The following is a 16176-nucleotide window of genomic DNA, read 5'->3' as shown; positions in this document are numbered from 1 at the left end:
GTCTCTCCCCGTCTCTCCCTGAGCCAAGCGTAGCCCAATTAACATTTTGTGTGTTGTGACGTCCCCCCCCCGTCCGTGAGACGGAGGCGTCCTCGCCGAGCCGCCGCTGACCAATCTGTACGCCTCAACCGCCGCTCCTCACTCCCTTCATACAGGGAATTTGGTTGTTGTAAGCATCTGACAAGGTCATTTGCAAATGTAACTGCACACACTGAATTGTCAATGTGTGATGCGTCACAGAATCAAAATTGTTTAGATTTCACACACACACACACACATTGGAATGGGATTAACCAGGTTTTATTAGTCTAGTCTTCTCTGCTCGTTTCAGGGAGATACCGTTGTCTCTACTCTCCTCTCCTCTCCTCTCCTCTCCTCTCCTCTCCTCTCCTCTGCTCTGTCCTCCTCCTACCCAACTGGAGGCCCCACATTTTTCTCCTGTTCTATTTTCTCCACGTCGCACAGACCCACTATTTATCTTACCCACTATAATTTGACACAAAATATTGTTAACTGGAGACACAGAAATACATTAAACAGTGGGAATGTGTGACTGTGGCTGTGTGGGAGTTGTATGTGTGTGAGCTGTCTGTGTGTGTGTGTTTGTGTGCGTGCCTGTGTGTGTGTGTGTGTGCATGCATGTGCGTGTGTGTTTGTAGAGGGAGGGGAGGGTGTCTTTGCAATTTTACTTCCTGTTGGAGTCTCACAAGTTCTAAGCCGATCCAAGCAGCACTGAATGACCAGCAGTCTTTGCTGTAATAAAAAGCCAAGCTGTGCAGTGAAGACACATTTTTCTTTTATCATGAAATATCTCTAAACCCAGTAGAACCTCTGCAATACTTGAGTCTTCTATTCATCAGTTGTAATTAATTGAAGCAAGATAAAGCAGTAAAGTATGTGTGTGTATGCATGAGCAAGGACAGAGGCTCCTTGTGTTTTGATTTGAAATCCGCCTCTGCGCGTGTGTGTGTGTGTGTGTGTGTGTGTGTGTGTGTGTGTGTGTGTGTGTGTGTGTGTGTGTGTGTGTGTGTGTGTGTGTGTGTACACCTCAGTCTACATGACTTTAATCATTCTGTCCAGTGTTTTTAATAATTTGTCAGCAGGTCTGAGATCACAGGACTTCATTTGTTCGCTGCTTTAATGTTTGTCCTTCCCAGACTTTGTAAGTAGAGTATTCCAGTGTTTTACAGTTTCTCAGGGCAATTCTGCGTGTTGACAACCTGAAGTGGTAATGAGACTGCAACACAACATCCCACTTTTAATCTCCCATTATAGGTCCGGCTACCTCATTGATTTTTGCTCCACTGACATGATCAACCAATGAGTGAATATGCAGTTTTCAGTTTTTTTTAAAGTCGATACATATTTACTTTTACCCACCGCTCCTGTTTCCTGGCGGTAGATTTTTGTGGCAAATATCACAACAAGACACGAGAACGAGAACCAAACAACTACACACATACCTCCACCAAGGCTGAATAAGCTTCAGATAAGGTTTGAGAGAAAGAAACAACAAGAATAATAATCTGACTTAACTGCTTTTTAATCATTTTTTTAGTGTAATTAGTGTATCACCAGATCCACTAAAGTTTAAACGTTTGTCAAAAACAACTTTTCATGAAAACCTCCTCTCTCTGCCTTCTCTTCTGCAAATACTGAAATATTATCAACATACATAAACAACATTTCAGCTTGATGTACAATGACAGTTGGGCTGTTCCATTAATGGGTTAATATGAGGAATATTCAACATATTAATAACAGGTTGATCTGATTTGGTTAGTTTAAACCACCATTGCAAATAAATCAGATATCAGATATGTTACTTGTTTACTGGTTTTACATTTCCCTTACAGAATGAACAGGGTTGGACAGTGATTGTCATTCACAATTCAACACACACACACACTGCTTCCCGGCACCACAGGCCTCAAGCTTGTTACTTTGCTAATAGTCCTGCTCACTCATTTACTAAAGCTAATCAATTAACTGGCGCTCACTCGTTCACCGACGCTTCGATCCCACTTGAGCCGTTTCATCATATTTCCCTGTCAGTGGCTGAAGTGACAGCAAGCGTATGAGCGAATGAATGCCTGAGATTTGATGTGTGTGCGGCTCTCACACACACGTTGGTACTGATTTCTATTGTGTCGCCTGTGAAGTTGTGCCACATCAATCCCCAACGTCTCAATAGCAGATCTATGTAGGGTGAAAAAGGAAGGATTAATGTGAAAAACACAATTGATTCAGTGTACAGACAGACTTTACTTCTGCTCTCATAGTTTTACTCCATTTCACGCTTTTGCCATTTTTTAGCATAATTTCCATTTTGTCTCCCGAGAATTCGGCTCACTGCATATTTGGAAATGGTGGTTGTGACATTTTTTTGTATTCATTCAATCAACTGTTGGATTTACAGAAGCAGAATTTACACACAGACTGTATTGGTGAACGCCTCTGGCTTACCAGAGCAGTAACACTTTTTGTTTATTTGTTTCTATTACGACTGCAAAGTCTCCTCAGTAGGTTTTATGCTCATCAGACAGTATTTAATGTCCCACCACACGGCTTTTACACACTTGTTTTAACATGTAAATATTAGCACAAACACCTGAAATGAGGTTACCAGTGAAGATCTGCAAACCCAACAATTTAAGGCAAAAGCAATCAAACTTCACATTCATATTTGCAAAGTGTATCTGAGCTCATTAGATTAAGCTCTGTAAAGTTGCTGTGAGGTGAAATTGGCAATTTTGTTGATTGTGATATCTCAGGGATCTGTGCGTGTGTGTGTTTGTGCGCGTGTGTGTGTGTGTGTGTGTGTTGGGCTCTGAGGCCGTCCCACTAATGGCCTCTTGCAAGCTGCAGCACTGTTTTTAATTAAAACTGTGAAGATTTTGTTAGTATTTAATTGCATCATCTTTACAAAATCAATGTTATATATCGCTGAACAGAGACAATAGTTATTTAGGGCTATTTCAGAATACTAAATACACTCAATATCAGTTTGCTCACATAAATTTGATTGCAACCATGTCAATGTGGCAAAATGGCAAATATGAATATTTACCAGTTAAAGTGAAATACCAACCATAAATCTCTCACATTCACGGTTTGACATTTCTCAAGACATTAACACAGACATTCACATTTCCCTGTTAATGATGACCCCCCCCCCCCTACACACACACACACACACACACACACACACACACACCCTGCACATTGCATATCTGTACCATAAAGTCTGTTAACTGAATACAATAAGTAAGACTACATTTATGCACATGAGGATTCCTTTATGAATTTAATCAGAAAAGGGTGTTGACCAAGAACCATTAATGGTTCCAGAATCTCATTACAGCCTTTTGGTCCCATAGGGTTATGTTTCAGTAGAATCAGTAAAAAACACAATTAAAAAATCTAATTCAGCGGCGACCGTGGATTGTATCTCCACGTACTTTTACACATTAATTAGAATATGTTGCATAGGCTTGTGTGTTCGCTATTTAGCCAATATGTAAAGCAAATCAAACACCGCATTTATTGCTCATTAGTAGTACAACATCCCATTTATCTTGTGAAAGATAAAGAAAAACAGGCCAGCATGCAAACACGGCCCCTCTTTCACGGCGTCTTCACCCCACGATGCATTTCAAATGGGGCCGCATGGATGAAAACTCACAAACAGGGCGCCGCCTTGACTTGTTCTCTGATGTTATAGTGTTACATGAATGAATCTCTTGTATCTCACAGGACTGAAGCGAAGCCAAAGGGGTAAATTGGCCACCTAATATATCATCGCACAACACAACATAGTGACAGGCCTGTGTATCCCACTGTGCTGTGCCTTGCATTTTCCACTAACTGGGAAATGTACACATTCACAAAATCTACCCTGGGAAGTGTATGCGTTTACTGGTAAATGTGTAGTTCCCACTTTTACCCTAATAGACAAGGTGAAACATTGTGTGTGCATGTGTGGGGGTGCCTGCAGTACGTGTGGGCTGTGCTCTCAGTCTGGGTTGTGATATGTGACCAGCTCCACTTAGGAGATTACAGTAAGCGTCCGCTGTTTTCTCCTATAAAACCACAGCTCTTTCTCCCATCACATATTTCTCTGTCTATCTGTATCTTTCTCCTCATCTTCCTCCCTCTCGCTGATGTATGGAATGTCTATTCTCATATAGAGTGTGTTTGTAAAAGTCACTGTAATCAAATTGCGCTGATTCCTGGGGGATTAAACAAGGTGGCATTTGTGTCTGTGTGTGTGCACGCGTGTGTGCTCGTGTGCATGTGTGTGTACGGGTGTGTGTGTCCCGGCTCTTTGCATATACAATATTAGCTGTGTACTAAGTCGTGTATTGTAATGCAGCTGTGTCATTAGACGGAGACCAGCTCAGCTGTAATATATCATCCATCATCTTGTACTCTAAGGAGGCAGCTATATACGGGATACTGATGCGGGCATTTACATACTGACGGTGCATACGTTCAATTGTTTGAATGTGCAGCATGATGCAGTGGGTGGAGGATGATATCCTCTGAATATGGGCGAACATCTTGTATCTGGGCAAAGTGACAAATACGGAGAAGAAGTTGTTCACTTGTGCCTTCGGCTGTTGGGCAGTCAAAGTTTCTGCTAACAATGTCTCTGTTTCTTAGTCACTCCTCGCTAATACTTGGCACAGAATTCCTCCATCCCACAAACATCATTTACATTTTTAAGCAGTGAGAATGTTTGAGCGCTAGAGGAAAATATTGAAGCACTTTCAAGTCCCAGAACAGGTATTAGTGCTAAGCCTGTGACTAACCGTGTCTCTTTTTTTAACCGGCATATGCTCTGATATCATGGTTGTAAACATACATCGCTTGCCTGTCAGCTACTCTTAAAAGTGTCCAATAAACAGCCGCAGCACGGTTTTCTCAGTGCGACGGTCAAAGCCGCCGCGTCCTCTGTGAGGCGTCACCGCGTGTTGAACCAGAAAGTCACAGTCCATTACGGTTTGTATTCAGTTTAGTGTGAGCGGGACACCTTGGCAGACAGTGACTGATGTCTGTCAGCTTTTCAAGATCTAAAGTTTTCAGGTGCCTAAGCTGTATTTTTGCACGTCAATCTGCCTGTCTGGGCTTGTTAATGTTAATGTTAGTGTTGTTTAATGTAGAAAGAATTAACTTTGAACAGAACCACCCCAAAAAAGCTGCTCTGACCGCCCCTAGAGAGGAGAGGCAAACCTTCCCACCCTTCATTGTTGAACCCCTTCCTGTCTGTCTTGACATCTTGGGTTGAACCCTCTAGTTTCATTCAGATCTTTGTTCTTTCTTGTGCTTCAGTATTTCTTTCTTTTTTCAATAGCAGACACAAAATCCTGAGCACATTCTCTGTGCCTTTTGATGCAATTTCTTGTAATTTCTCTCAGCGTGGTCCAAGTTGAGTCATCAGCTTGACTTTGGACACACACACACACACACACACACACACACACACACACACACACACACACACCCCTGATTTAACAAAGACAACTCAGCGGCTTACGTAAATCACTTTTTGACTTCCTGAAAGAACCAACAATACACACTGGACTTCACTGACACAAAATATCTCTGATGCTGTGACGCTTCCACCAGTGCAACAGGTGCCAGTAAACATAAACATAGGAGTTGATGTTACGCCCCCAATGATGCACCTCTCACTGCATAACATTATGGATCGTATGGACAAAATATTCACATTTCATCTAACAAAAAGCCCAAATGTGCAAAAGTAATCTCCATAAACAAAGAGGACGCAAACTGAGATGACTCCTCAGTTATTTATAGAGGTGGTATCTTAAATTGTATACAACTTTAAAGACAGCAAATATACATTATTACTCACTGCATGAGTCACACATACTTAGATGAGTGGCTGAGAGCGTGGCGGCACCATAGGCTCCAGCTTATACAGCACATCATCAGTGAACAACCCCTTTGGAATTACTGATACACTTTGCCATGCCCCTCATAAACTGTTAATGGCACAACATAATGTTCATCAGACATCACTTATATAGCATCTGACTGTTCAAAGGGGTACTTTGTTTGCTACGGATGAGTACACAGGCTGTGTTAGAAGCCAGGGCATGTGATGGAGGAATTTCAGGGTGAAACACTACAGTCCAGTCGAAGCCGGATTTCAAATGGAACAAATCCATACCTTTTACAAGAAGATGCAATAAAGAAGTTCCAAACACCATCCAAATCCTGCTGACTCTTTGATTTGTGGTTATGACTCCGTTAAAGTCAACAAGAAAATGAGTAAAGGCTTGCTGGGTTTTCGAAAATAATGTATTTAGTCACGGAGGAAAATAGTGTTATCTTAATCAAGTGCAGTGGCAGATGCAGGAATGAATCCTGTGGGGAAAGGGTTAAATTACATTCTGCCTCTTTTTTCTATTGTTTAATCATCACTCATCAAAGGCAGCTAGCCAAGGAAAGCACATCATTTTGTTAGCTTTTTTAAAAGTTTCATTTCTGAACTTAAAGTGAATATTGCTCATTCTCTTCTTGACATGAGCCCCAAGCCGGGAATCATCAGAACTCGAAATACATTTGGGACTCCTTTATTAAAACGTGGAAAGTACACAGCGTGCCGCATTTTGCAATACCCTGAAAGAGTGAGTTCAGGGCCCCCGTAGTAAGTCTCTTCAGGTCTGGGTTAGCAGGAACAGATCAAACTCGATCTATTGCAGGTGGAGAACCTTTAATGTTCACTTTTGATCATGGTTGTTTTCACTCCCCCTGCCCACTGGGAGTCTCTGTGTCTGATCAGTAGAGAAGGTAAACCAGAGATTGCAGACAAATTTTACATTTGTAAATTGACACCCTGTTTTTTGAGCAGAGTTAAATATGCACAGCTTCAACGGGGAATGGCAAGTTTTTTTTTTTATTTCCTTCCAGAAGCAACAAACAAATGATATGAAATCTTTATTTGGCAGAGACAAACAGAATTCTAATTCTGACTCCACGTGAGCTCCAGCAGTTAACTGGCTTTGTTTGTTTCTTCTGAAATGGAGCTACAGAATAGCAGCAGTGATATTTACTGAGAACAGGCACATGAACAGGTGTGTAACCTCTTTTGGCACACACACACACACGCAAATGCCTCCATCTTTACTTGGTTGAAGAGGAGACAAACCTTAAGATCGCCACAGAGACCCATCTTTCAAATTTATTCATTAAACTCCCAAATGCTCCCCTTAACGAATGTAATTAGAATATGGTAATGAGAGAGGGCTGAACCAGGGAGTGTTGTAATACGCTTAGCAGCACAGAGGGAGGAAAACAGAGAGAGAGAGAAGGGGAGAGAGAGAAACGGAGTAAGAGAGTTACAGGAGAGAGAAAAAGAGAGACTGACTGACAGGGTGCCAATTTATGTCTTGTTGTAAACAAGTATTTATGCCAATGAGGAGAACACATTCCCTCTCTCTCTCTCTCTCTCTCTCTCTCTCTCTCTCTCTCTCTCTCCCTCCCTCTCTCCCCCCTCTCTCTCTCTTTCTCTCTCTCTTTCTCTCTCTCTCTCTCTCCCTCTCTCCCTCTCTCCCTCTCTCCCTCTCTCCCTCTCTCTCATTAGCATACCCAATCCTCAATAACATAACATCAACAATAGCAGAGCAGAGGCAGGTCTCAGAGGATAGAATGACTCACACAGAGTTGAGGCATCAGGGGTTAACACAACCACTAGAGAGCAACCCCCCCTCACAACACACACACACACATACACACAAACTTCCTCTCTCCTTCCACCTCCCACTGGCATAAACACACTCGTCATTAGAGACTTGAAATAGACACGTCTGTGTGTATTTGCGTGTACCCTTTCCTCAAACTTTGTGGGAGTTTTTGAGGATTCTGACAGGCTTTATCCAAGACGCCCTAGTGCAGCAGGGGTCCTGGCATTGTGTTTGACACAACACACCTGTTGCCGTCTTTGATGTGTTCAGCCCCCCTGCTGAGGGAGAGCGGGACGTCTCCTCAAATGCAAACACAAGACAGGAGGACGAGGACAGGTAGGGTGTTGGAGACAGGAAGTCTTAGAAAAATATGATTGATGTTCCCTCTGTGGTTCGGCCTGACTCATCTGGCTCGCAGGTCTCTGCTTGAAAACTTTATGCTTCTCTCCACTGTGTGTGTGTGTATGTGTGTGTGTCTGTTCATCATTTGGACGGAGATATTGGTGAAAAGGACAAGAGTCGGAATGAATCAGAAACAAAGAGGCAAACGGGCGAGTTAGAGGGAGGAGAGATAGAAGGAAAGAGGTCAAACCAGAAGGAGATGGGAAGAAGAAGAGGGAGAGGAGGAAGAAGAGGAAGTGACTATTTCATTATAAAGCCGTCACTCACATGGCCAGCAGCCAACACACACACTTTTTTGAGACTAAGCTTGCACGTGTGTGTGCGCGTGTGTGTGTGTGTGTGTGTGTGTGTGTGTGTGTGTGTGTGTGTGTGTGTGTGTGTGTGTGTGTGTGTGTGTGTGTGTGTGTGTGTGTGTGTGTGTACTGTATTTGATACATTTTATTATGTTCTGTGTTTTTGTGTATTTGTATATGTGTGTGTCGACACATATGTGTATGCATGTGTCATCTGTCGCAACATCTGACCAAGATGGATGCAACGAGCGTGTGTGTGTGTCTCCCAACCTGGTGATGGGGGCGGGTCCCTGCTGGCCCTGGTGAAGGTCAGACCTCATCCTCCAATGACAAACCCACACCAATTGTGCATGTGTGGGCGTGTGTGTGTGTGTGTGTGTGTGTGTGTGTGTGTGTGCATGCATGCTTGATGTGTTTGCACATGCAGTGTGTGTCACAGCAAGAACAAGAAGAGAGAATGAGATTGTCGAGGCTTTTTTTCTTTTTTTTTTTACACCGGCGTCACTGCACGTTAACGGATAACCCATTTGTATGCAAGTGTGTATAGGTCTTAATGTCCGTGTACGTGCATGTGTGTGTTGCCCACTGTGTGATGAGGTGTTTATATGATAAACACAAGGCAAGCTTGAGAGGAATTCTGATCAGGGGCTTTGAAACAGTTGTTATGGAAACAGCATTAAGCAGTTGTATTAGCCAGTGGAGGTAATATAAACGCTGTTGAATGTAACAGACAGTGGGGAGCGACGCAGTTAGGAAATATAATACAAAGTACACTTTACTGCTCCAGTTTACAATAGACTTGATGAAATTTTATTGTGTGGCACGAACAGAACAGAATTATCATTGTCATAACTCATTATCTGGCTGCGGTTGTGTTGAAAGCTACACAGTGTAATTAGGCAGGTTTAGGGAACAAGACGTTATTGGTTTACAAAAGCTATCACACTTAAAGCTGTACGCAGCTAATTCCATTCAGTCCAGGCTCTGTGCACATACACAACATATTCCTACTAACTCAAGTCATCAGAATAGCAGTGGTGATGTTAGAGGTCACTCAGGACTGTGTTAATATTGCAGAGAGACCAGCACTGTCACATTTCTCTCAGCTGTGTGTAGTGACATGCCCGCCGGCTCTTCTCAATTCTGATGGATTATTGACGATTACAGTAAAAACAGTGACATTGTGTGACACGGCGCTGTGGCCTTAAATCGGCCCGGTTGATTCTTTTTCTATTTCTTTTTTCAACCGCGTGCATCTTGGAAGGCTCCGTTTTAAAAATAGCCCGTGATCAATAAAACATGGACGGCAGGATAAGTCGAGAGCAAATCTCGGAGAAGCTTGTACTTTAGGAAAATAAATAAATAAATGAAACGTGGGGAGGGAAAGGCAATTCTGGCAGGAGTGTCTATCATTGTCATACAGGGGACGGACAGACAGTGACAGGGTTGTTCTGGAGAGGAGGAAAACTGCTGGAGGTGCTCGGGGACAAATTACAATCAGCAGACGTCCCCTGGTAAAGATAATGCAGCTCTTTCCTGCATATATGTATACAAGAGTGCTGCGCTCAAGGAGAAGAGCAAAATGGATTCTGGATTTGAAAGAACTATCTGGCTTTAAACTGTTCTATGTGGTCTGCAACTGTGTGTGTGTGTGTGTGTGTGTGTGTGTGTGTGTGTGAGTGAACCAACGATGGCCTTCATTTCAAACGTTTGAATAGACGTGACAGTTCCAGTTTATAGACTACTCTGTTTTACCCACATCCCTGTCTGTCGAGTTGATTCACGTCATTACATATAACACACACACACACACACACACACACACACACACACACACACACACACACACACACACACACACACACACAGGTGCGCGCACACACACACACAAATACACACACTAGCCTGTGGTCATACCCTATAAGGGGATCTCCCAGGGGGAAGCATCCGAGTTACAATGGTTGCAGTGTAGGCGACCCCACCCCAGCCTCCACCTTGGAAATCTCCCTCAGGCCAGTGTGTGTGTGTGTGTGTGTCTGCTTTTCTGTACATACCACCAGTTTCTTGGAGGGAGATGGTCTCTGATGCTTGAGTGGGAGGTTGATTTCCCTGACTGCATCACTCACTCTAATCTAACTTCCCACTCATGCGCTCTCTGCTTTGTTGGATATTTCTTAAGTAAGTCTATCACTCTCACACTCAGACAGACTGCGTGTGTGTGCATGTGTGTGTGTGTGTGTGTGTGTGTATTCAGTAATGTATTATTACGTAGGCTCTCAGAGACATGCACATTGTCTGGGTTTCTAGAGTAGATCCCTGGAGAAAGGTCCTTGTCCCTGTCCCCGTCCCTGTGTCTGGAACAACTAACACACACACACACACACACACACAGACCGCGCTCACACACTCACTACAGTATTCCTGAAGGGTCAGTGTGTCGCCCGGCATGCTTAAAGCATTCCATCACAGGTTTCCGCCGGGACAATAACTGTGACTTCCTGAGGATCGACCTTCAGCATCACACTTCTGTCACTCTTCATGTGTATGTATGTGTGTTATTGAAAGAACGAGCGTCTCCAGTGTGCGCGTGTATGTGTGTGGGTGTGTTATGGAGTGTGTGGCAGGCTGCCGTTTCAGCTGACTCCTCTGTTTCTGGCTTTTTAATGGCTCTTATGGGGCAGGCCTTTAATTGCAAGTCTCTCTCCCTCCCTCTTAATCCTCCCATCCTTCTGTCTCTTCCAGCCTCTCCTCTCCTCTCTTCTCCCTCCTCCCACTGGCTGACAGTCACTAGGGGAGCCCAAGTGCCTGGCCCAGGCTGTGGAGGCCGTATAGGATATTGACTTGCTGCGGAGTGGTTTGGGAGGAGGAGAGGTGGCTGCCTGTCACAGCTAATGAATAGATGCATAAATGAATGAGGCACTTCTTCTGTGTGTGTGTGTGTGTGTGTGTGTGCGGGCGTGTGTGTGCGTGCGTGCGTGCGTGCGTGCGTGCGTGCGTGCGTGCGCATGTCATTATGCCGAGGTATGAGTGTGTGTGTGTGTGTCCCACCTAAACAAAGTCCTCCATCAGCTCAATGCAGTTTTATGTGGCTCAGACAGACTGACAGCCGCAGGAGTCAGCTTGATAGTGATAATTATTAAGGGTGTGATGACAACCTCCTCACACAAACACACACACACACACACACAAACACACTTGCACATAAACACAAACACATACAACAAATTCAGGATGGGGCAGTAGGTGGGGGGAGGGGGAGAGGGGGTGGGTATGTGGGGATAGAATGGAGGAGACTAGAAAAACAATCCAGTTAAGTGCCAGTACCCTCCAGCTGCTCTCTCTCTCTCGCTCTCTCTCTCTCTCTCTCTCTCTCTCTCTCTCTCTCTCTCTCTCTCTCTCTCTCTCTCTCTCTCTCTCTCTCTCTCTCTCTCTCTCTCTCTCTCTCTCTCTCTCTCTCTCTCTCTCTCTCTCTCTCTCTTTGTCTCCCTCTGCCTCACTCGCTCTCTCTTTGTCCCTCATCAGATCAATGTAGAGCTGGAGTGCTCTCATGCCAAACTGGGACAAAACCCTAAAAACACAGAGGAAGAGGGGGAGAGACAGAGAGAGAGAGAGGGGGGGGAGGGAGGGAGGGAGGAGAGGAGACTGTTGATCTGAGGGGGCAGATGAAGGAGCGCTGGAGTGTTGATGTCTTCTTCACTACTGCTTTGTGCCACATTTCAAACACTGATTGCCATAAGAGGACAATTTACATTTCATAGTCTTTCACAACAAGTGGGTGAGATGGGAGTCAGGGAGAGAGAGAGAGAGCGAGCGAGAGCGAGAGAGAGAGAGAGCGAGAGCGAGCGAGAGAGAGAGAGGATGATGTTTCAAGGAGGAAGCCAGAGGTGAGAGAGTTCACAGAGCAAAGGGGCTGAGTGCACAACTCAAAAGCAGAAGGTATAAACAGTATTTTATGTTGGCTGCATCCGTGTGTGTGTGTGTGTGTGTGTGTGTGTGTGTGTGTGTGTGTGTGTATGTACGTGTGTGTGTGTGTACTTGTGCGGACATTTTGTTTTTCCTTGCTCTCAGCACAATGCACCTCTATGGTTTTGAACTTTGTCTTCTTCATTGGATTCATGTGTATGTGGGAGAGAAATCGTGGTTGAGTGGAGAAGAGAAGAGGAGAGGGGAGGAGAGGAGAGAGGAGGTGAGCAGAGGAGAGCAGCTGAGGAGATGAAAAGAGAGCCGCAGGAATTAAGAATCAAGTTAGGTGCCGGCTTTATCTGACACAAGACTGCGGAACTGCAAAGTACAAGAAAACTTTTCCTATCAGCACACACTCTCTCTCTCTCTGCTAGTGTATGGGTCTGTACCTCCTCTGTGTGTGTGTGTGTGTGTGTGTGTGTGTGTGTGTGTGTGTGTGTGTGTGTGTGTGTGTGTGTGTGTGTGTGTGTTTTTTTATTTAGTCCATATGTGTCTGTGTGTGTGTGTGTGTGTGTGTGTGTGTGTGTGTGTGTGTGTGTGTGTGTGTGTGGGAGGGGGGGGGGGGGGGGGGAGATTTTTCCTTTTCCTCCCCAGTGGAGGGAGACGTGAGGGTGTCGGTGAGTTTGATTGGTTGTTGGCCCTGAGGGTCTGCCCTCTATATCTCTCCTCTGACTGGCTGCTCTGTGACCAATCAGGCGCCTCGACCTCACCTTGACAATCAGATAGCGACAAACTCTCTGTAGACGTGGACGGGTCATCTGGAAATATCATTTATGTTTTATCTCCATGTGACAGGCACACACACACACCTTTACATTGTATAACCTTGTCGGGGTTTTTTCTTTGTGTTTCCAGGAGATTGCTGCATATCTCATCACTTTTGAGAAACATGATGAGTGGCTGACGACATCACCAAAAACCAGGTGAGGAGATGCTCAAGCAAGGGTTTCTACACACACACACACACAAACGCCCCCCCCCCCCCCCCCGTTACAAACCCAGCGTCACTCACTCAGCCAATGAGTTCTAATCCCTATGACCGGGTGGTTGTGTTTGATTAAAACATTAGAGCTTTACGTCAGCTGTCTCCAAAGGGTCGAGCTGGAGGCCCCGCCGTACATGGAGAGAACACTCCGGAACATGTCCGGACTGCAAAGCACGTAGTCAGCTGAAAATGGAGTATTAATGAATGTAAATGTATTAGGATAAGTAATGTATAATTCAGACATGGGGCGGGGGGATTATGAGAGGGAGAGTGTGTGTATGTGTGTGTGTGTGTGTGTGTGTGTGTGTGTGTGTATAAGATGTGAGGTGAACAGGGAGTCACATGCTAAAACTGAATATTCATCGATCGAATTGAAGCTCCGGTGGCCTTTTTTTTTCTTTTTTTTTGTGTCTAGATTGTGCTGCGGCGGTAGGACAGAAACAAAGAAAGAAACAAAGAAAGAAACAAAGAAAGAGAAAGTAAATAAAGTGATAGCAGCGGTCACCCTTGGTCCCATTTGTGATTACTGACATCAGTGGAGGCCCGAGGTGACGCCCGGACTCTCCCATCGCTCCGGCTGAAGGACTCTTCTCTGAGCCGCCTGAAGCAGCGGCCGGGTTTATGTTGCGGATGGAGTTCTCATTGATTGGTTGTGCTGCCGTATACAGCCTCAGCCTCCCAGCAGCAACAGCAGAAGTCATATCGGTGTTATTGAGCAGCAGTTAGATATAATCCCATTTACACATGACACGGGGCACGATTAGAACAGATTACACCTAATCCCATCAGATGGAAAGGAGCTCAGCAAGCGGAGCCAGTGACATTTATGTGTGTGTGTGTGTGTGTGTGTGTGTCTGTGTGTGTCTGTGTGTGTGTGTGTGTGTGTGTGTGTGTGTGTGTGTGTGTGTGTGTGTGTGTGTATTCATGCGTGTGTGTGTATTCATAAGTGTGCGCATGCGTGTGTACACTTGTGGCGACAATATTAAGATAACAATCAATGACCTTCATTTCTCCTCCTCACTGAAATACCTCATCAATTCAAAGTAATGACTGTTACCTCCTCTCTCCCTCTCCTCTCACTTTTTTCATCTCCTCCTCCTTCTCTCCTCCCATTACAGGACTCACTCACTCGCCAACTCCGTCTCTTTATCTTGCTGTCTTTTTTTTCTCTCCTTTTTTTTTTTTCCACTCTCCTTGCATAGCCTTCTCTGTTTTCGCTCTGCTACTCTGTGGAACGGTGGAAAAGCTTTTTATATCCCACACATCACAGCCCAGTTACAATCAATAGCGTTTATGTCTGCTTGAAACGGGGGGTTTGTGAGGAATAGGGGCACCATCCATGAAACGCACCCACACGTACACGCTTGTGCTTACACAGGCGCACACAGGCGCACACACACACTGGCGCGGGCATGTGAACGTGCACATCCTACCCACCCACACACGCACACACACACATAGGCCCACATCTGAGCTCATCTATCTTCTCCATAACATAATTAGAATCAGCAGCTCTGAGATGACTCACACTGCTCATGACAGAGACTAAACTCTGCTTTGATGGGGGGGGGGGGGGGGGGAGAGGGGGGGGAGGGTCTCCACTTGGCTAAGGAACGGGCACGCTCACTCCCCAAAACAGATTTAAGGTGTCAAGTAATATCAACTCAAAGTAAATTCAATTTCACTACACACAGTGTTCGTGGTAAATTGTGATAATCTACAGTAGTTGAACCTTGGAGAGGAGAGGAGAGGAGAGGAGAGGAGAGGAGATGTTGGGGCTGGAGTAGAATGAATAGATGAGACGAGAAGATGGGAACAAGTGGAAAGGGCAGGAGAATGGAGGGACTGAAGAAGCAGTAAAGAGAAAATGAAGAGATAGTGTGATAAGGGAGATGAAGCCTGGAGGTTGATCGAGAAGAGAGAGAGAGAGAGAGGGGCTGTGTGAAAAGTCTGTGTATCTGTGTGTGTGTGTGTTTTTGTGTGCCATGAGGGTGAGAGGGAGAGGAAGCGGGCGAGCACTTGTGAGTATGTGTTAGGTTATTGATTAACGGGCCTGTTCTCTTTCTGTTGTCAAGAGATAAGGTGGTGAGGCGTTTCTCCACCTACACACACACACACACACACACACACACACACACACACACACACACACACACACACACACACACACACACACACAAACACAAACATATACACGCCAAACACACCTGCCCTAATGTTTTAGAAATGTAATGATTGATTGCTGAGTAGCAGGTTTAACATTGAGCTCAAATAACACACACACACACACACACAGGTCCTGCCATCTCTGATATCATGATGTCAGCTCTATCTTTCTTCATGTATGGGTTAGGGTGTGTGTGTGTGTGTGTGTGTGTGTGTGTGTGTGTGTGTGTCTGAGTGTGTGTGTGCCAGCATGTGTGTGTGTGTGTGTGTGTGTGTGTGTGTGTGTGTGTGTGTGTGTGGTGTCCATACATGTTCATCTCAGCAGGTGTATGGAATAAGATCTCAGAGGCCAGTGATCCTGTTGTACTGATAAATCACCTCACTGAAATATTAATGTGGGGATGAGAGTGAAAGTGAGAGTGTGTGTGTGTGTGTGTGTGTGTGTGTGTGTGTGTGTGTGTGTGTGTGTGTGTGTGTGTGTGTGTGTTGCGGGAGGGAGGGGGGGGAGCATACTTGACTATGGAAGACCTCAGTGACCTCACCATTTGAACACTGTCTCAGCACACTATCTTGGTGGTATTTATGAATTGCAAATACGGTACTTTGGTACCACAAATCAAATTAGGGGAATTAAAAGCTTTCGAGTAATTTA

At 44.9% G+C, this 16176-nt stretch overlaps 1 protein-coding gene across 1 annotated transcript in view; it reads left to right on the top strand.

Moving 5' to 3' along the window:
* Window positions 1–16176, top strand: part of LOC142991308 (calmodulin-binding transcription activator 1-like) — a 46751-nt gene that overhangs the window by 12133 nt on the left and 18442 nt on the right. The window contains exon 4 of the mRNA XM_076141376.1: window positions 13229–13296. Within this exon, the coding sequence (XP_075997491.1) occupies window positions 13229–13296 (68 nt within the window). The remainder of the gene's footprint in view (window positions 1–13228; window positions 13297–16176) is intronic.

This window comes from Genypterus blacodes, unplaced genomic scaffold (genome assembly GCF_046128005.1).
Source record: "Genypterus blacodes isolate CSIRO-AG114 ecotype Tasmania unplaced genomic scaffold, CSIRO-AGI_Gbla_v1 ptg000017l_1, whole genome shotgun sequence".
Taxonomy (NCBI): Eukaryota; Metazoa; Chordata; class Actinopteri; order Ophidiiformes; family Ophidiidae; genus Genypterus; species Genypterus blacodes.
The sequence above is the reverse complement of the archived record's forward strand: the minus strand, read 5'-3'. Positions and strand labels throughout refer to the sequence as shown.